Consider the following 19,350-nt stretch of genomic DNA (forward strand, 5'->3'; position numbering starts at 1 on the left):
ATGCTTGAGGCAGCTAACAGAGGGGGTGAGGTGCTCCGCTGCATGCTTCCTTTAATAGCAGGGGTTTAACATCGGTGTGTGTTTGACTGAGGAGGCGAAACTATGGGGCACAGGTCTATAATAAGTAAATCTATCAAATGTCACAACATTTAATACCATGGCAGGGGGGAAGCACCTGTGATGAGGCAGTGGCCATTCATGATTATGCTGCATCCCTAAATATTCATCTGATGCATATGTTGTACATCACTGTTCATGCCACACTTCGTGCTTCACGTCCCATCACATGTTTATGCCTACCCCAGTGCTGGCTTTTTTGAAAAGAAGGAATATTACACCTCCCTTTCACACAGACAAGGCAGCAGATTGCAGCCTTTACCTTGCTGCAAATGTTGTGCATTTTCTATCTAAAAGAGGCTAGTGATGTGCCCAGAGTTACACCATCTGTCATTAACAAACACAGCCAGCCCTCCTCCTTTCCTCTTACCACTCTCTGCCATCCTGTCTACCCATCGCATTTGAAAACCGTCCAGATTAGCGTCTGTGTCTAGGGTCAGCACAGTTAGCCACGTCTCAGTGAGCACCATGATGCTTCACTCACGGTAGTCCCTCTGATGCCGGGTCAGCGCCGTTGACTCATCCATCTTGTTGGGGAGAGATCTCACATTCCCTATGATGACAGACAGAAGTATGGTTCTGTAGCATCCTGCTATGGGGAACAGCTCCAGAACAGCACCCACGTGTCCTCCTCTCCAACTCGCAGGGGACATTGGGCCACTCGTGCAGCAGCACTGCGGCTTTATTGAAGGCCAACAGCAAACCCATACTGTAAACAAAAGGGCTGTGTACAGGCCCCCCCGACACGGTGGAAAATGGTGAAAAAAGCAGTAGTAGGACCAGATTGAAAAAAGCAAGTCTGGTCTCCATACTGTCTGAAGAGTGAGCTCCACAGAGAGTACATGAAAAAACTAATGTGCTGAACTGTACCTGCCACCAGTTGACGTCATCCTGGTTGACTATCTGCAGGATGTCTCCTGTCTCAAACCTTAAGCCCGCCTCCTTACAGGGAATCAGATTGTCATTAGCTGGGTCATAGTCATAGTGACACTTGAAGAATACCTGCAGAAACAAAGATGTAGACACAGCCCTTAATCTCAATGTGGACTCGTTTCTATTCTAGTGTCCTCGATGTATTTGACAATGTATGCTATTACTGAATATCGTGTCTGGCCATTTTGTAATTACCAGCAACCAGAAATTCAGAAAGGCATAATGACCATGTGTATCGTGTTTGTTTCCTTTACCTGTCTTGGAGGTATGGCTTCATGGTAACTGGGAAGTATCTTCAGAACTACACTTCCACTGGTAGCCTGCAGCTCCTCCTGCAGCAACTTAGGGTCCTGGCCCACCTCTCGTCCATTCACCTGCCAGCACATTGGAGCAAAGAGTTTTTGAAGTAATGCTTTTAATGATCACATTTGCAGCTTCTTGCCTAATGGAAGATGACAGGTTACCAAGATATTTACAAATATCACAAGAGCTTCATAAGCTAAAAACTAACAATAAAGCAATAGGGCTAACCCAGGGCAGACCCCCAAGGCAATCCACAGTTTGGCTCTATCTAGTGGTGAACAAATGTCGCCACACCTGAGGCTACTTGCCACTTTGTACCATGTGGGCTAAGTGGCAAGTAGCCTCAGGTGTGGTACTTTACACACAGGCAAGGAGGAGGGAGAGTATGAGGATGGCACCTGAATAGAAGAGCAAGAAGAAAGTCTAACTGGAAAAGTTAAGTTTGCTGTGAGAGAGGCAGTTGAAGAAATGCTTGCCGGTGAAATCCAGGCCCTGAAAGCGATTGAAGCCTCCAACTCAGCAGTGAAAAAACTCAGCGGGGATATCGCACAGCAAGCCGAGGTCGGTAGAAGGCTGCAGGGGAGGATGGATGCTACATCAGCTAACATCAGAGCGGCTAATGAACCTCCGTCAGAAAGTCGCTGAGATGGAGGACAGATCACGGAGGTCTAACCTCAGACTTGTCGGCCTGCCAGAGTCAGTGGAGGGTCAAAATGCCATCCAATTTTTACAAGATAACTTGCCGGTGTGGATTAAAATTCAACGGGCCCGTTGTATATTCACCACCTAGGATAGGACCATCCATTCATGGACACTCATCTTCCGGCTACTTTCCCACCAGGACAGGGAAAAATTCTCAATGGAGCCAGAGCCCTTGCATCCATGCCTACACACCAGATATCCAGTGATGGGTGGACATCAACATCCAGGCTGCTGTTTTTTCTAGATTACAACAACGATACCGCGCAGAGAAAGCCTTCGATCCGATGAGAAAACAGCTTGCCAACAGAGGTCTGCAGCTGTTCCTGAGATATCCAGCAACCCTGAAGGTTAGACACAACAGCTTGCTGCACCTTTTCAAAAGGGTGGCGGATGCAGAGACATTTATGGCCATGCTCGACTGGAGCCCTCTCTCAACATCCAGTGAAGCCAAGTCTCTATCCCCACCATACCGGATGACGAGGGGCCCTTGGCCGACACTTTAGCTGCTCCAACTTGACCCAAACAGCGGATTACTTAAGGTTTCATGCTGCTTACTCTCCTCTCTACTGTTTTTGACCTATATTCACTTAAAAGAAGTAATATGTGTAATACTTTATTTTACAGGTTTATGGCTTGCCATTACAGGTCACTGTGGACATTGTGATAAACTATAGTTTTGATTAGTGGTGATGCGGCAAAAACAATGACGCCACCCCTCGCTTTCTTATACATTTTCCCTTTTTTATTTTATTTTTATACAAGCATATTACCTCTTAATACTGATTAAGTCACTTTAAGTATTCAATTCAGGTTAATGCAGACTGATTCTGAGGAGATAACCTGATTAGAGCCCAGTTTTGCTTTACAAGTGGATGGTTATTGAGTTAATGTTTCTGATACCCATACGGACTCGGACAGGAGAGGTGCATCACTGCTGAAGCCACAGACATTCAAAAAGAAAGCCCCTTTTGTTGTTATTATTATTACTTTTTTCTTCTCCATCCTAAGAGACCATTTATCATCTCTTGCGGATGGAATGTTTTGTTGTAATTGTTCTGTGTTTGTTGCCAGAGCCTTGCCATTTATGTAGAGACCGTTATATATATTTTTTTCTGATTTGCATGCTTTACATCTGAGGAGCGCCATTTTGTGTGTGAATAACTTTGATGTAATGTCATGGAATGTACGGGGTCTAAATTCTCCAGTAAAACGCACCAAATGCCTAGAATTCCTTAAACGTAAAGAGGTGTCCATTGCTCTGTTCCAAGAAATATAGTCGAGGGCAATTTTAACCAGGTGTGTGACACAAATTTAGACAAATCTGTAAATGCAATTTCAACCCATGACTCCCCTTGTCGGATTAACACCTTTATTTCTGAGCTTAATGTTATTGTTCCATGGCGCTTAAGGAACCCTTTAGTTAAGAATTACACTTTTTTCTTGGCCAGACATCCTCATTTCTGCCTCCCTGAATCACTGTATCAATACCACTGATATCCTTCCTATTGTTATTGTCACATCACGGTGAGGTTTGTCCTGTCTTGGGGTCTGTCTTGTGAATTTCATGTTTTATTTTGAAAGTAACTCTCCTCTCGTTTCAGGTCACTTGCCCTTCCTCTTGTGTCCCTGGTCTGATGTCATCCCTAATCCTTGATTGTTTTCACCCGTGTTCCCCTCCCCCATGTGTATAAAGCCTTTGTCTTCCCCTGTCTGCGTTGCCAAAGTATTTCGTCGTCCTGTCGTCTACTGAAGCCCTGTTCCACAGCCTTGCCTTGTATATCAAGTATATATATGTATATAAGTATTGTCACGTTTTATTTTCTGATTTTGTCCTCTCTAGTAGAGTGATTTTGTGTTCGATAATTTCCTGGTTACGATTTTGTGTTCCAGTTTAACCTTGTTTTCTGAACAAAGCCATTCTACTCTTTCAGCCCTGAAATGTGAACTGAATAATTTGCTCAATGCTAAAGCTGAGTTTATAAGTCATCGAAGGAGACTTACATATTATGATCAGAAAGATCAAGCAAGCTTTTAGCTACCAGATTAAAACAAAATGAATCCTTTTCCACTATTAGTGCAATCCAAACATCACCTGGACCCGTAACCTATGACCAAGGTGAAATAAATAATACTTTTGCAGAATTTTATTCTCAGCTCTATACAGCGGACCCTGCTCCTGACTTAGCTGCCCTTAAATTGTATCTGTCAGAACTTAAATGACCATCACTGACTGACAATGATGCAGAATGCCTTGAAATGCACTTACACTTTTAGAACATAAAAAGGCATTGAGCTGAATGCAAAAAGGGAAATCACCTGGCCTTGACGGGCTGACAGTTGTTTTTGGAACTTTGGGATATTGTTGGACCATTGCTTTTAAATTCTTTTAACTATGCTATAAACACTGGTTTATAGCATAGTTGGTTCCATCCATTGTGACCAAAATACGTCCCTAATATCAGTCCTGCTTAAGGAAGATAAGCCACATTTGAGAAGTGGCAGTTACAGGCCAATATCACTCATCATAAGAGAACTGAAGCTCTATGCCAAAGTGTTAGAGCCATGTGTAGGTAAATTAATTCATTGTGATCAAAGAGGTTTTTTAAAGGGGAGACTTTCATCAGACAATATCCAATGCCTTTTCCATATATTACATGCATCAGAATCGGATACGTGCCTTGCAGCTATATTCAGCTTGGATGCACTAAAAGCCTTCGATCGAGTTAGCTGGATATATCTGTGGCAGGTTTGGAGAATTTTGGATTTGGCAACCCTAACCCTATTTATTTCAATGATCAAAACACTATACACCAACCCTTGTGGAGTAGTACAAACAAATAATATTCTGTCCAAAACATTCCCTCTGCAGCGTGGAACTCAGCAAGCCTGCCCACTGTCCCCACTCCTTTTTGCTTAGTCACTTGAACCGCTAGCCCAGACAATTAGATTAGACCCACACATTTCATCCATCAGTATACAAGGTACACAACATAAAATTTCGCTTTACGCTTTTACTTTTTTTTTTTACAAACATTTCTAAGTCTCTACCTCAAAAACTCAAAGTCATCACACAGTTCTGCCTATTTTCTGGTTATAAAATGAACTGGGTTGAATCCCTCCTCATTCCTTTAAATGCCCCTGCAAAACACCTTACTTTACCAGCCATTGAACTTAGTCAATGGCAAAACTCCGCATTTACGTATCTAAGCATAACTGTGTCCAATTTCTCAGATATATCACATGTGAATTACAATAAACCTACAACAAACATTCAGACATGTCACTGCAAGGCAGAATTGCAATACTGAAAAAGAATGTACTCGGCTGACTGAATTTCCTGTTCTCTATGATCCCTATACCTCCACCACCTAACTACTTTGATGAACTACGGTCCCTGACCACTAAATTCATACGGAATGATGACAGAGCTCTTATTCGCCTACACATGTTACAGCGACCAACACACTCTGGAGGCTTGGCAGTACCTGACTTTAAATTATACCACTGGTCATTTCAAATAAAACAATTGACGATTTGGTGCAATGAGAATGTTGTCACACCCTGGTGACAGATAGAGAAAGAGATGGTAAAACCACATAGGATGACAGGCCTACTATTTTGAAGGTTGAAACCTAGAGCTGTATGTAGAAGGTTTAGGCCAATCATAGGCAACTCTTTGAAAATTTGATTTGCTGTCCAGAAACACATGGGATATAACGTAAAGCTCTGTGACCACTCTCCAGTTTAGTATAAATACAATTTATTTCAGCATTCTGGTCCCTATTTTAATGACAGTTGGGCTTCTGGAGGAATTCACACTCCAGGATCGGTATGACAGAAATGGTTTCATTTCACACCAAGCACATCAACTTATTCATTACAAGTTTGTGCACAAATTTTATGTCACGCCAGACAGATGAGCCCAACTGTACAAAATCTGATTAGAACATTGTTGGCACCTACTTTCATATTTGGTGGGAGTGTCCCTCTGCGTCTGGCCTTTGGTCCAAGGGGCATAGTTGCCTTGAAAATGTCTTAGGATTTCCCATTCCTATGCTTCCCCCCTACTTCTATTTGATGATGATTCGCTCTTAGTGGTAATACCAGATTGGTGCAGAGGAAAATTATATTTGCAGGATTGACTGCCGCTAAGAAGACTATAATACATTTGTGGTTTTCCCCTATATATCACATCGACAACAGAATGGTTAAATCATTTTAGAGACATTGCTCTTTTAGGTCATTGGCTGTGATACATAAAGTGCGAGCATCTACAGTGCAGGCCTGGGATGCTCTTATCAGTTCTCTTTCTGACATAACATTGTTTGCTCGTATATAAGGTGTTTTTTTTGTTTACTTTATATCTGTAGGTCAGCTCATCTCCTGTCCTCTACTTCTCCTCTTTCTTATTTACTTGTGTACACAATGTGTATGTGTGTATATATGTATGCAAGTGTATGTATGTATGTGCATGTGTATGTATTTATATGTATATATGCATACATATTATTTTCTTTTTCCTTAAAAATCTTTAGTGATAAGGCAATGACACTACATTTGTAATATAATGTTCAAATGGTTCAATAAAAAGTTTGTCACAAAAAAACACACCCGTAGCACTTGGACTGTAACACAAAACATGTAATGTCTTGTGCTTGTCTGATTTAGTTTTTTTTTCCCCAAACCCGAACCCTAACCCTAAGCTGACAAGGTTGTTAGCAGTATATTCTGTTTCTGAAAAGACTGAAACTATGTTTTCCAAAACAGAGGAATGCCCACTTCCAAAATGGAATTTCATGCCTACCATGAATCAAAAGGATGGATGCAGGATAGCAAATAACTATTTGTTATTTGGCATACATAATTTAAATGGAGGACCCAGGACAAAGCTTTGAGGCACATTATGAAAAGACAAAGATCATAGTGATATCCTTAAATGTCTTGTTTTGTCCAGAATGCAAGATATTCAGTTTACTGTCATAGAGGAGAAAAGAAAACCAGAAAGAACCTTGTTTACAATCTTCCCAAATTCTCCCACGTGACTCCCATCCTCCATGACCTCCACTGGCTTCCTGTTGCAGCCTGCACTTGATTCATGACGATTGTGCTGGCCTTCAGGGCCGTCAACAGCACTGCACCAATCTTCCTCCAATATCAATGCCATTCCTTATCAATTCTCATATCAATTCCTGAGTAGTTCATTAAGTGGCAAAAAAAGTTCTACACAGTCTTCTGCACCAAAAGCAACCATATTATTTGTTCCCAAAATTCTGCACAAGACTGTGAACATGAACATATTCAACTCAAACATACAACAAAAACCTGTGCATGCTGCTTGCAGTTGCAAGGTGACAGTGCGCTAATGCAGGATATTTAATGTCAACTTTACCGTCATCAAAGGAGGTCCCAGTGGAGCTTGTTTGACCAGCAGCAACGCAGGCGCCCTTACACGATATTACAGCATTATTAATAATATATTTAATTCATATAGCACCTTTCAGGGTACCCAAGGACATTTAACAGAGTGAAACAAACAAAACGAATAACAAATGGAGTGCCTGTCAGAACGCATGGAGGGAATAGCACCGTCCGTATAAACAGACTTGCGTCTGGGGGTCCCATCCAACATCGCCGCAGTTAGGCGGTGAATAACCCTGAGGTGGTGGAGGGAGGACCAATTGAGCAACGGTTGACATCCCACAGAGTATTGAGTACATCGGTTTGAAAGTTAGTGTTGCTAGGCTAACAGCTGATTGACAGGGCTAACAGCTGATGGTGGGGCTAACAGCTGATCACCGGAGAAAGGTGAGTCCATGGAGCCAATTGTTCAAGTGTGTAGCCTTCAGTTAGTAGCACAGTCCCAGAGCGTGTAGGGACAACTTGGCTTTCTTTCTCTAAAAAAAAGCAGTTTTTAAGAAGCAGTGATATTTACGCTAGCGTCCTCTCGCATCCAGGTGGATTGTACTGATTACACATGGCAGAATAGGTAGCTTCTTCTTCTCCATGATGCTGCCCCATGGTTGAAGGTCTGAGTCGTCGCAGAGAGTGTGATGCAAATGTACCGCAACGCAAAATTTCCTTGTGCAGGCAGGGAAATGAGAGCATCGTTAAGAAGAATCGATAACGCCAGAGGCGTACAATTCCAGTGGAATTTGTCAGTTGGAACCGGTTCTGAGTCGGTTCTCGATTCCCATCCCTACTTGTATGTTAATATCGTTAGCACTACTATCATAGCACTTATGCACTTAAAGAATCTTTTAATATAGCAGTTACGATCCTCAGATGAGGGCTTGACAATTGTTTCTATATTTCATTTTTGCTCCATTGATGGTATGTCATGGCTTCTCTCTTGTGACATATGTACTTATTGTAAGTCGCTTTGGACAAAAGCTTCTGCTAAATGCCCTAAATATAAATGTAAATGTTAACACATTACTCAAAACAATGATCAAATACCAGAATAGCTGGCAAATTATTTAGTAGTTGACAATTAATGAATTTATTACTGAACCTCTAAATGGAAGAGGGGGTGACATGCAGCAAAGGGCTCCAGGCTGGGACTCCTACCTGAGGGTGCTGCAGCATGATCAACGCCATTGTACATGGGACGCCCACTCTACCAACTGAGCTAATGGGTGCCCCTTGTACATGGTACTTAATGGTCTACCTTACCTCTTTGATGATATCTCCAACATGCAGCAGTCCTTGCTGGTCTATCATCCCTCCATGGAGTATGCGGGCTATAGTCAGCTCACCACCCTCCACCTTGAATGTCACACCCTTCAATACAATTCAAATATACATGACTTTCTGTCATGTACTGTTTTTTGAAAAGCACAACATTCAGGTACAAAGAACAGGTTCTCTGGCTTTTATCACAAAGTCAATTTTCACTATATTTTGAATCACTTAAATGTAATTGAATCTCTTTATAACAAACATTAAGCTTGAAGCAGATAAAGTCCAAATCAACACGGAATTCACTGAGCTGTTACCTACCAGATGCTCCCCCGCCCCTTTGCGTATGCCCACCATGCGGATTGCGTCAGGTGGTGGGCACAGGTTGGGTTTGTGACCATCCTCTTGCTCATTATCCACAAAATCACATGGGCTGGGGGGGGTGCTATCACACGCCTGGGATGCCACTGAATCGTGAGTCTCCAGGAGAGACTGACAAGTCAAAAAGTTAAAAAGTAAGTGTTAACCATAAAATGTCAAAATGTGTAACACTATTTTCCATGTTTGTCAAATTCTAATTCCATGTCTTAACTAATGTCTGAAGGTCAAATAGTCCTTATAGATCTTTCCTGTTAGCAAAGGTTTTTGTAATTTAAAATTGTATTAAGTTGAAAATTATTTTTGAAACATCTATATTTTTCACTGCTTTACAGGTAAAAGCTCGGTTCTACACCTGAAAGTGAGGCTGTGTGAGTATTTGGGAGAGCTCAGCTGCAGTGTTGGAGCGGTGTGTAAAGGGGTCCAGGTCTCTGAGGATTTCCTGCAGGAGCTCCACATTGTTCTCCCTCACTGGTGACAGCCGTGACTCCTTCAGGCTCTCCTCCTGCTCCTGACATACCATAGACACATAACAAAAGTAAACACACAGACAAAACAGCATGATAGAGATGCATATTATAAAGTGTGTGCTTCATTATGGCTGTAATTACAAGTGTGTGTATTTGTGTGTGTTTAACACACCACAGGGCTTTCCATGATGCCTTTTAGGTAGATGAGGTCCAGGTCGTTGGCTGTGGTGGAGCTGGTGGTGCTGTCACTCATAGCGTCCAACCCCTGAGGCACTATAACACACAAACCAATACAGACACATGCAGGTGAACCTCTATTTGATGACGTCAGTTCATTATGGGGGAAATCCTCATGGTGATGAAGGCTTTTATTACATGTAAAAAAAAAAATACTGTCATGAGTTTAAGCTAAGGTTGCTGTGTTTAAAAAATGTATGCAAATACAGCATCTTACACAGAAGAACTAGAAAACTTCAAGCTTCACAACAATTCCAGTGAAAAATCATGAGTCTTGGTCAAATTAGAAGGGAAAAGGGGGAGTACAATGTCATGTATGATATGCTACTGTCTTTTTTGACTCTGCCACTGGGATCTTTTTCAAAAAGCCTACACAAAGGGACTTTAACTAAGTTAACTCATTCTGTCTAAGTTAGTCAAAAGTAAGAGATGCAATGATACCAAAAACAAGATTGTCACACTATATAGCCCATGGTACAATATTTATCACAATATTTAAAAAGAAAAAGTCTTTGTAGAATTAGTGGGAAGCGGTTGGACTATTATTACAGCTCAAAGACCACTGAAAACAGACATTACTGGAGTGTCTGTGCACCAGTTACATAGTCAAGCATTGAGAGCAAACAAAGCCAACCAATCAGAGTATGGCATCATACTCCAACAATGGTATTGTGATATCGTGGAATTTGGTGTATCATTTAATCCCTAGCCATCAGTTACGTAGTGTAACATTATCTCATTTACAGCTCACCAAAACCCATAACTTAAACAATTGGTGTGAAGGCCAATCATGAAGATGAACACAAAAAGCATAGTAAATAATTATATGGCGATAGAAGCCAATGGGGTGGACGGGGTCTCACCTGTCCTGGTGGAGGCCACAGGCATGGTAGAGATTCAGTCAATCTGAGAGAGAGAGAGAGGGGGGAGGGAGAAGATAGTGCTTCTTTTACAGTGAGTCCAAAACACAGGACAGTGGAAAGTGAGGCTTATAGTTTTAGCTGCCAAGGTGACATTGACACAGTTTTCAAACTATATTGAACATGTTGAGTCAAAACTCTTCCATTAACATACAGTTCCAGGCCTTAATAACACAACAAAGTACAAACATATAACAACAAAGTTTAAACAAAGTACTTATAGAAAGCTAACATCTTAGCTGTGTAACCTGTGTGGCTGTGATTGATACACATTGCCATTTATTTTGTGTCAACAAATTATTGTCAACATGAGTTTGGTCACATTATCATAATACTGAGGAAGACATGCAATTCAGCTGCAATTCGTAAAAAAGCAATAAAAGACTGGTATTATTAGGCTATTTATTGGGGGGCAAGTGCAAACTAGAAATACAGGCTACACACCTAAAAATGCGACAAAACCAAGAAATTATTACTGTGACTGTCAGTAGGAACAGCAATGATTACAACAGTAAAGTCACAATAAACTCAATATATAATTTAAGATTAAGATTTGTGGCAAAATAAACAGATTACACCGACAGCTGTCTTATGAGATTATTCTTAACTCTCATTAACAAGCAGTTAGCTTAACAAGCACAAATGGGCGCTTTTCTGAAATATGACTAACATGATATTTAAGCACGCTGAATGAGTGGAATGCAACTTGTTATCCCCCACACGGAAGTTATATTAATGGATTTAAAACTCAAAAAGGTTCAAGTCACTCTACTGTCACATCTCATCTATGTGCATGGTGGAGTTCTCGATGTGGCAGTGGCTTTTCTCTCCCTCTTGCTCGCTCTCCTCCCTCCCTCTCTCTCTCTCTCTCTCTCTCTCTTCCTCATAATGTATGCTTACCTTTAAATTGTAAACTGGAAGGATTATTATGAGTTTTCACATTTTCTTTTTACTTTGTTGTAATGGGCTCACTCAGCAAGACAACAGTAGGTCTTCTGACTAAAAGAACATGTTTTTTACAGTGTCTATTAATTTCATAAAGACAGCTCTGTGGTCAAAGGTGCGCTCACCTTTGCTCACGCGGTGAAACACCGGAGGTGAGGGAAATGATCTGGTGCAATTTTTTGTGCCTCCGTCAGCATGGACTTTGCACACTGCTACCAGGAATACTAATTAATTTAACTAATATTAACTAATTAATCACTGTGCAACAAACTAGATGAGCTCCAGCTGCTGGTTGGGAAAAACAGAGACTTTTCTTCATCTTCTTTATCTTTGTGTTTTATGGAGACATTGCACTGCAGCTGACAGGCTTCCAACTCTTCTGAGCAGATCGCGACACAAAACTATCTGTTAAAAATTAAGGTTGAGGTATCTGTTTTTACACTAACAGTGGCTGGTGTAATGATGTGACAGTGATCCTACAGCACTGTTAAGATCATCTGGAAACATTCATCTTAAACTGCAAACTCTTCTACTCTCGTGAGTTTGTTTCATTCATTTTGAAGCAGACTAACCCGTACTCTTTGGTGCTTGGTGACTTTAACAAAGGTAACTTCAGCCATGAACTACCCAAATTCAAACAGTTCATTAATTGTCCAACCAGAGAGAACAATTACCTCATACACCAGCTTCTGTGAAGTCTGCTGTATCTCATCGCGCACCAGGGTGAGTTTTAACAATTAGTGTGTTTACATGACCCTCAAGAAAACCAAATTCACTGGGTTAGTCCGACTATGATCGGATCTTTAAGATGCATTTATAAACCTTAGTCTGACTAAAATCTGACCAGATCGGATTTCTCATAGTCGAATTAAAGCACCCGGATTATTCGATTATTACTCCTGCATGTATACGTTCCAGTGGATCGGATCAGATTTTTGCGTTCTGCGCAGGCGTGAGATTTTTCCCCTGTTGCAGTGCATAAAGAGTCGCTAATTTGAGTGAGCAGAGGGTTGTGAAGATCTGATGCGGCTACTCTTGCAGACGAATTTGGGCTGACTGGCAGAAGCCAGTGCTAAAGATGATTAGAGAGCTAGGGAGAGCCCATTATGTTTTACTGTAAGAAGCATGAACACATTGTTGCAAATTGTTATGCTCTGCATGAAGACAAGAGGCCTGTGAAAACTGTTGGTCTTGTTAAGAAAGCCAGTTCCGTGTCTGATTTAAGTCCAGTGTCTAGTCAGGCTAAGCTTGAAGTTTTTGCTCTGTTCCTTATGGACAGTGCTGTGTTCTTAACTGAGGAGGGTGGCAAGATTCCAATAACGATACTGAGGGATACAGCTGCATCGCAATCCTTTATTTTGTAATAATGTGTTGCCTCTTTCTGCTGAAACTGATGTGGATTCGGTAACACTTTATAAGATCATTAGTAAGCCCTTTATAAGATGTTTGTTAATGATGAACAAATCATGAACAAAACATTAATAAACCTTGGTAAATCATTAGTTAACACTAAATTAACTTATCACAAATGTGTTGTAATTCATCTGCAAAATTGCAGATTTGTTACCCATAGAGTATTCATGAACAAATCATTAGTAAATGATTACTTAATGATTTGATGATAGGGTTATGAATGAATGAATGAATGAATGAATGCTGTTAATGACACCTGGGAAACACCGATGTCATTGTCATGATGTGTACCATCATGCCTCTTTGGGAGCCACAGCACTGGCTTTCTGTGTGAATTACACAGCAGTTTGTCTTTAAGGCAGAGATGCTTTGCTCTGTGTGAATCACCATCGGCAGTTCGCCAATCCTCCGCCGTTGGTCATTGACGCCATTAGTGCAGCTTCTCTGTGAAAGGGGCTGCTGTGTTTCCCAGGTGTTTCCCAGGTGTCCCCCTGTCAATCTAAACCCGGTCCTCACCAGTTACAAAAAACAATCTACAATCAAATGATGCTTGAAAGTGACAAAAGATTTATTACAACGGAGTAACAAAAACACAAAAAGCTGACCTTACATCACAATAAAAATTGGAACACAGCAGCACTGAGCGAACACTTGCAGTTTACAACAGTTTACAATTATATGGATGCTGTTATAATGTATAGTGATTGAGATCCTGACCCAACAAACATCCTGGATGTTTGAAGTGACAAAGCGGCGTTTTTTTTGCTATAAATTACATAATCACACAATCGCCATCAATAAACTGGGAGCTGTCTGACTCCCTCACTCACGGGGACGGAGGCTGTTTTCTGAGGGAAAGTTCACTGGCATCTCAGTCCAGAAGACTGACCGTCACAGTGATTTATTTTCAACACAAACAGTGAGTTAAAGTTTTTTGCCGGTAACAGACGCTGCTTTTTGGGCAGAAATGTGACGAAGAGTTGGCAGGACAGACAGCAGGACGGATGCTCCCCTGCTTATATCTGTGGTATTTTTTTCCTCTGCTGCAGTGCTAATGCCTCTTCTCTGTGTGAAAGGGGCTACTAATACAAGATCTCAATACATCCACCAGTGATGGGTTAACATTAATGCCAAAGCTTATCATTCAAAGCAGTCACTGCAGTCACGTTGCTTTAACTTCATCATATGACCACATGAACTGCATTTCATTTTTTATTTGAGTGCCTGTTTCTTTTGCAGCCATTCAATAAGTTTCAGGTGTTTCTTTGTGGATTTCTTCCTCTTGACAAGCTCTCTCAACTTGTTTGCTAAACCAGGCATCTTTTCTGAACACCAGCATAACATTAGGCCTCTTGGCATGTTCCACCAAGAAAAGTAGTGTCATAGTCAGAGTCATGGCCACCTGGATTGGGACCCACACACACTCAACTCATTCCAAAAAACATCTTGCGCGACATACAGATGCAACAACCATGTGTGAAGAACAAAAAGATGAAGCTGGTAATAGCACAGGCAAGTGCCCTCAGTAGTTAAGTGTTTATTGTACAGCGTATTGTGCCTCACCCTCTGTAGTGATTGCTAAAAGCTGCTAACTTAGCAATTTTGCTAGCTAACCGACTGGTCGGTAGTGATGTCTGTACTAAACTTACTGAATGCTACCAACGACTTTCCGCTGGTCTGTAGGCAGAAATAGGCCACCATATGCACTTGATAGACGTTAACTCATTTTTAGACAGTGGACTGTTACACGCACTGCACGTTTCTGTGAAATGCACAGATTGCATTTCTATCATTTAACCTCGATTGGTTTGCCGTTGTGTTGACTTATTATGTTATTGAAGTATTATTCCAGTTAGGGACTTTAGCATTTATTTGTTTCTGACACAAATAAAATTGGGCTGTAGATAAATTGGTTGATACTTGATTATAATAATAATGCTTGTAAAATTATTTGTCCTGTTTAACTGTTGTTTTGACATGAAAGTGGACCTTTCAAGCTAACAGCTGTTGTACCAGTCAGAAACTTATCCGAATAGTTCATCCTTCATCAACATGAGACTACAAGACACTTTAATTTCACCGTTTTGTAGATATGTTTAAGTTTTTTCCTGCTACATTCACAACCAGCACTATGTAGAATAAACTAATCGTGAACTTAGTATGAATTTCTGCAACTAAGTTTTACAACTGCATCATGCTTCACTTTTCTCTTAAGTTAACGGTTAGGTGATATAAAGTAACACAAATGTCTATCATTTCAGGAGTGCCAGCATCCCCAACAGCTGTGCTGTATGCAAAGAACTGCCACACACAGCTAGGTATGGCAAAGAAAAGTAGTAGTGTGTTACTACATGTAACGCACTACTACATGAGTGTGTTAAACCATCTATTCTTGATTTATGTTTACCCCTTGGTCCAAAAAGAGTAATTTTTATGTTTAACAACATGCTATTATAACTTAACAGTGAGCTTGCATGCATGTAATGAAATTAAGATAAACAACAGATAAAATACACAAGGGGAAATAGACAAAAAAACACAAGTTAAGCATAAACATATTCCATATGCCTGTCTGAGTAGAGTAGTACAAGAATTTGCAAGTTTTGGTTAATTTTTAAACAATTTAAAACTTCATGTATTGTTTTGTTTTTAATTTTCAATTGTAGCTTTAACTCCTCAGCAAGCTGTGAAAAGATACAAGAAGGTCTTACGTGAGTTCAAAAGAAGGAAGAACTTGAGATCTTCCTACGCGGCTGTCGGAGCGGACAGGAACACTGTGGTGGCCAGTGCTGCATCTGCAGAGCTTGCTATCGTGTCCCAGGCAAAGTATGAAGAACACCGGCACAGCCACTCCAGGGGGCAAAAGCTGAAGATCTTTATCATGAAATGTTCAGATGCTTTAAGCAATGACCCTGCACTGTTGTCAGAGGTTGAGCATTTAAGAAAAAATGGAAAGCTTCTCCCCATAATCAAAGAGAAAGTAAAATGTGGGATGAAGTGTTCACTCAGAGCTGCTGTGTTCCAATTTTTATTGTGATGTAAGGTCATTTTTTGCGTTTTTGTTACTCCATTGTTGCAATAAATCTTTTGTCACTTTCAAGCAACATTTGACTGTAGATTGTTTTTTGTAACGGGTGAGGAACAGTTAAAATGGTGTGCTACTCCTTGGTACATGAAAAGTTGAAATTTAAGATTAGAGGGCTGCTGAAAAGTTTGTAAATAACTTACTTGCATATATAGATACTTTGTGACAAGTAAGGAAGCACTACAAATTATATGAACACTGTGTGATGAAGAGTTTACACTTTAGATTAGGGAGAGTTATAAAAGTTATAAAAGAGTTATAAAAGATGAAGAACAGTCTTTCATTACATAACAAATCTTTAGGTAAACATTCACTAATTATTAGTTAATTAATATTTCATAATTAACTAATCAGTTGTAGATGACTCACAACATATTTGTGATAAGTTAATTTAGAATTAACTAATGATTTACAAAGGTTAATAAATGTTTTGTTCATGATTTGTTCATCATTAATTGATGTCTTATAAAGGGCTTACAAATGATCGTTACTATAAAGTTTTACCGTGAATCCTGATGTTGTCTTTTGGGGTTTTGGAATGCAGTATTTGGATGCGCCTGTACACATTATTTCTCTCAAGTCAAATCTGGTCATGGGTGCAGTGGCTGCACGCCCATCTTTTCCAATTGAGGGAGTGGACCTTATTTTGGGAAATGATTTGGCAGGGTTAGGGTTATAATATTGGTGAAGCCTGAAGTGATAGTAGCTCCTGTGGTAGCTCAGGAACATCCTGAAGTGTTTTCGGCCTGTGCTGTATCCCGTGCCAGTCCAAACATCGGTTGGTGAACAAAGATATCATAGATTTGTCTGACAGCTTTATTGTGAATGACAAGTTGAGCTTGGCTGATGCGCCGTGTCCATCTAGTAGCTTCCCAGCAGAGGATGGCGACGTGGGTGCATTAAATCTTGGTGGTACGTCTGTGGCAAGTGAACAGCTGGTGCGTGAGCAGAAAGGGGAAGCTGAGCTGTCATCTCTGTTTGACAATGCTGTGGTAGCTGAGGAGAAAGTGTTTGTTCCTTGGGATACTTTGTTCAAGACGTGGTGGTGCTTAATGGACACCACTTTACGTGTCACAGGATGATTGGAGCTTGATTAGGCAGGTTGTGGTTCAATCAATGTATCAGCGTGCCATTTTGAGCTTGGCCCATGATCATCAGCTTGCTGGTCATCTTGGTATAAATGAAACGTGCAATCGTGTGTTGTGCCATTTCTTCTGGCCTGGCTTGAAGAGGGATGTGGTGCGATATGCAAGTCATGTCGTGTGTCACGTTACTGGCAAGCCGCATCAGATGGTTCGACCAGCACCATTATATCCGATTCCAGCTGTCAGTGAACCCTTTGAACGGGTTATTGTTGATTCCATGTAGCATGTCCAGTAATAAATTCCTGTTGACTATCATGTGTATGACAGCACGCTTCCCTGAGGCTATTCCGCTGGGTAAAATCTCTGCTCCTGCTGCTGTAAAGGCTCCGATTAAGTTTTTCTCTGTGTTTGGGCTGCCAAAGGTTGTCCAAACTGACCAGGAGACGAATTTCACGTCACGTACCTTTGCTCAGGTTCTTAAACAGCTTGACGTCACTCATGTTCATTTGAGCGCATATCATCCTGAATCGCAGGGGGTGCTTGAGCAGTTCCACCAAACGCTCAAGTTGATGTTATGAGCATACTGCATGGAATTTGAAAAAGACTGGGATGAGGGAGTTCCTTTGATGTTGTTTACGGTGAGGGAAGCTGTGCAGGAGTCTGTAGGCTTTAGTCCCTCTGAACTGGTCTTCGCTCATTCTGTGCGTGCTCAGCTGAAGCTCCTGAAACAGAAATGGCTGGGTGAAGTTGAACCCTAAAATTTGTTGGATTTTGTGTGTGCGTTTCATTTTGAAGTTACACTGCGCTTGTGAGTTAGCAAGGGATAATCTGGTGTCTACTCAGCAGAAGATGAAGGGCTGCTACGACCGTAAAGCTGTGAGCAGAGTTTTCGCCCCCAGTGATAAAGTGTTGGTTTTATTATCGATCCCTGGTTCTAGTCTGCAAGCTTGCTTCAGTGGCCCATATCTTGTCCAGAAAAAAATTGGAGACCCTGATTATCCTGTTGCTACGCTGGAGCGGAGGTGTAGGAGTAGGCTGTGCCATGTCAATATGTTGAAACCTTGTTATGAGTGTGAGGCGGGCTTGGGCCTGTCTGTGTGTCAGCCAGTCCTGTAACTTTTAAACCTGTCAATCATGCTGTGGAGCTGTGATCAGCAGTGCTGATCCTGTCATGTCTTTTTCTGTCTGTGTGGCGGAGTTATCCAGTGCTGTACCTAATGAATCTAGTGTGGATTCTGAGATTACAGAACTCAAAGATGCTAACTGAGCTTGTGTCTCATTTGGCTCACCTGCCTGAAGCTCAGCGTGACAATATTGTGGAAGTGTTTGTGTTAAACAAGTCACCTTAGGGATGCATAATGCTCCCACCACTTTTCAAAGGTTGGTTAATATTGTGCTGTCTGGTCTCTCTGGATGCGAAGCTTATTTGGATGACCTGGTGATTTATTCAGATTCATGGCAGAGTCATGTACAGCAGATAAGGGAAGTATTAGAGAGATTGTGTAAAGCAAATTTGATGCTTAACTTGGCTAAGTGTGAGCTTAGTCAAGTGAACGGGACTTATCTCGGAAAAGTGGTGGGCCGAGGAGAATTGCGTTCAGTATGGTCTAAGGTGGAAGCAATCCTGGCTTTTCCTGCTCCTGTTTCGAGATGAAATCTGCAGGGTTTCCTCATGATAGCCGGTTATATTAACTGTTAAATCCCAAGGCTAGTTCTGTGTGGTCCGATGACTGTCGGCATGCACCCTGTGTCCTACTTCTCAAAGAAATTTAATCGTCATACAGCGCCTGTATTTGACTATTGAAAAAGAGGCTCTCGCTATGGTTCTGGCCTTAACTCACTTTGAAGTGTACATCAGATCATCTGATGTGCCTGTTACGGTGTACACTGATCATAACCCTCTTTCCTTCAGAAGATATGTAACATGAACCAGTGGTTGATGCACTGGAGTCTATTTTTACAAGCGCTCAACACTGATGTGAAACATATCCGTGGCAGGGATAATGTGGTCGCAGATGTGTTGTCGCGCTTATAGTTGGCTGTATGTTCCTTTTTTTGATTTTTGCCAGACAAGCTACATTTTT

General features: G+C 41.2%; 1 protein-coding gene across 3 annotated transcripts in view; it reads right to left on the reverse strand.

Annotated features, from left to right (window-relative positions):
• Nucleotides 1-19,350, reverse strand: part of mpp2a (membrane protein, palmitoylated 2a (MAGUK p55 subfamily member 2)) — a 52,455-nt gene that overhangs the window by 24,001 nt on the left and 9,104 nt on the right. For 2 of the 3 annotated variants that reach the window (XM_037089466.1, XM_037089468.1), the window contains exons 2-8: nt 10,682-10,724; nt 9,754-9,854; nt 9,467-9,622; nt 9,055-9,225; nt 8,728-8,835; nt 1,305-1,424; nt 988-1,119 (exon numbers count right to left, since the gene is read on the reverse strand). In XM_037089466.1, coding sequence (XP_036945361.1) covers nt 988-1,119; nt 1,305-1,424; nt 8,728-8,835; nt 9,055-9,225; nt 9,467-9,622; nt 9,754-9,854; nt 10,682-10,706 — 813 coding nt within the window. In that variant the 5' untranslated portion in view covers nt 10,707-10,724. Of the gene's footprint in view, nt 1-987; nt 1,120-1,304; nt 1,425-8,727; nt 8,836-9,054; nt 9,226-9,466; nt 9,623-9,753; nt 9,855-10,681; nt 10,725-17,729; nt 17,989-19,350 lie in introns of all 3 variants that reach the window. The other variant, XM_037089467.1, reaches the window with a different exon arrangement.

Source organism: Acanthopagrus latus, chromosome 23 (genome assembly GCF_904848185.1).
Source record: "Acanthopagrus latus isolate v.2019 chromosome 23, fAcaLat1.1, whole genome shotgun sequence".
NCBI classification, from domain to species: domain Eukaryota; kingdom Metazoa; phylum Chordata; class Actinopteri; order Spariformes; family Sparidae; genus Acanthopagrus; species Acanthopagrus latus.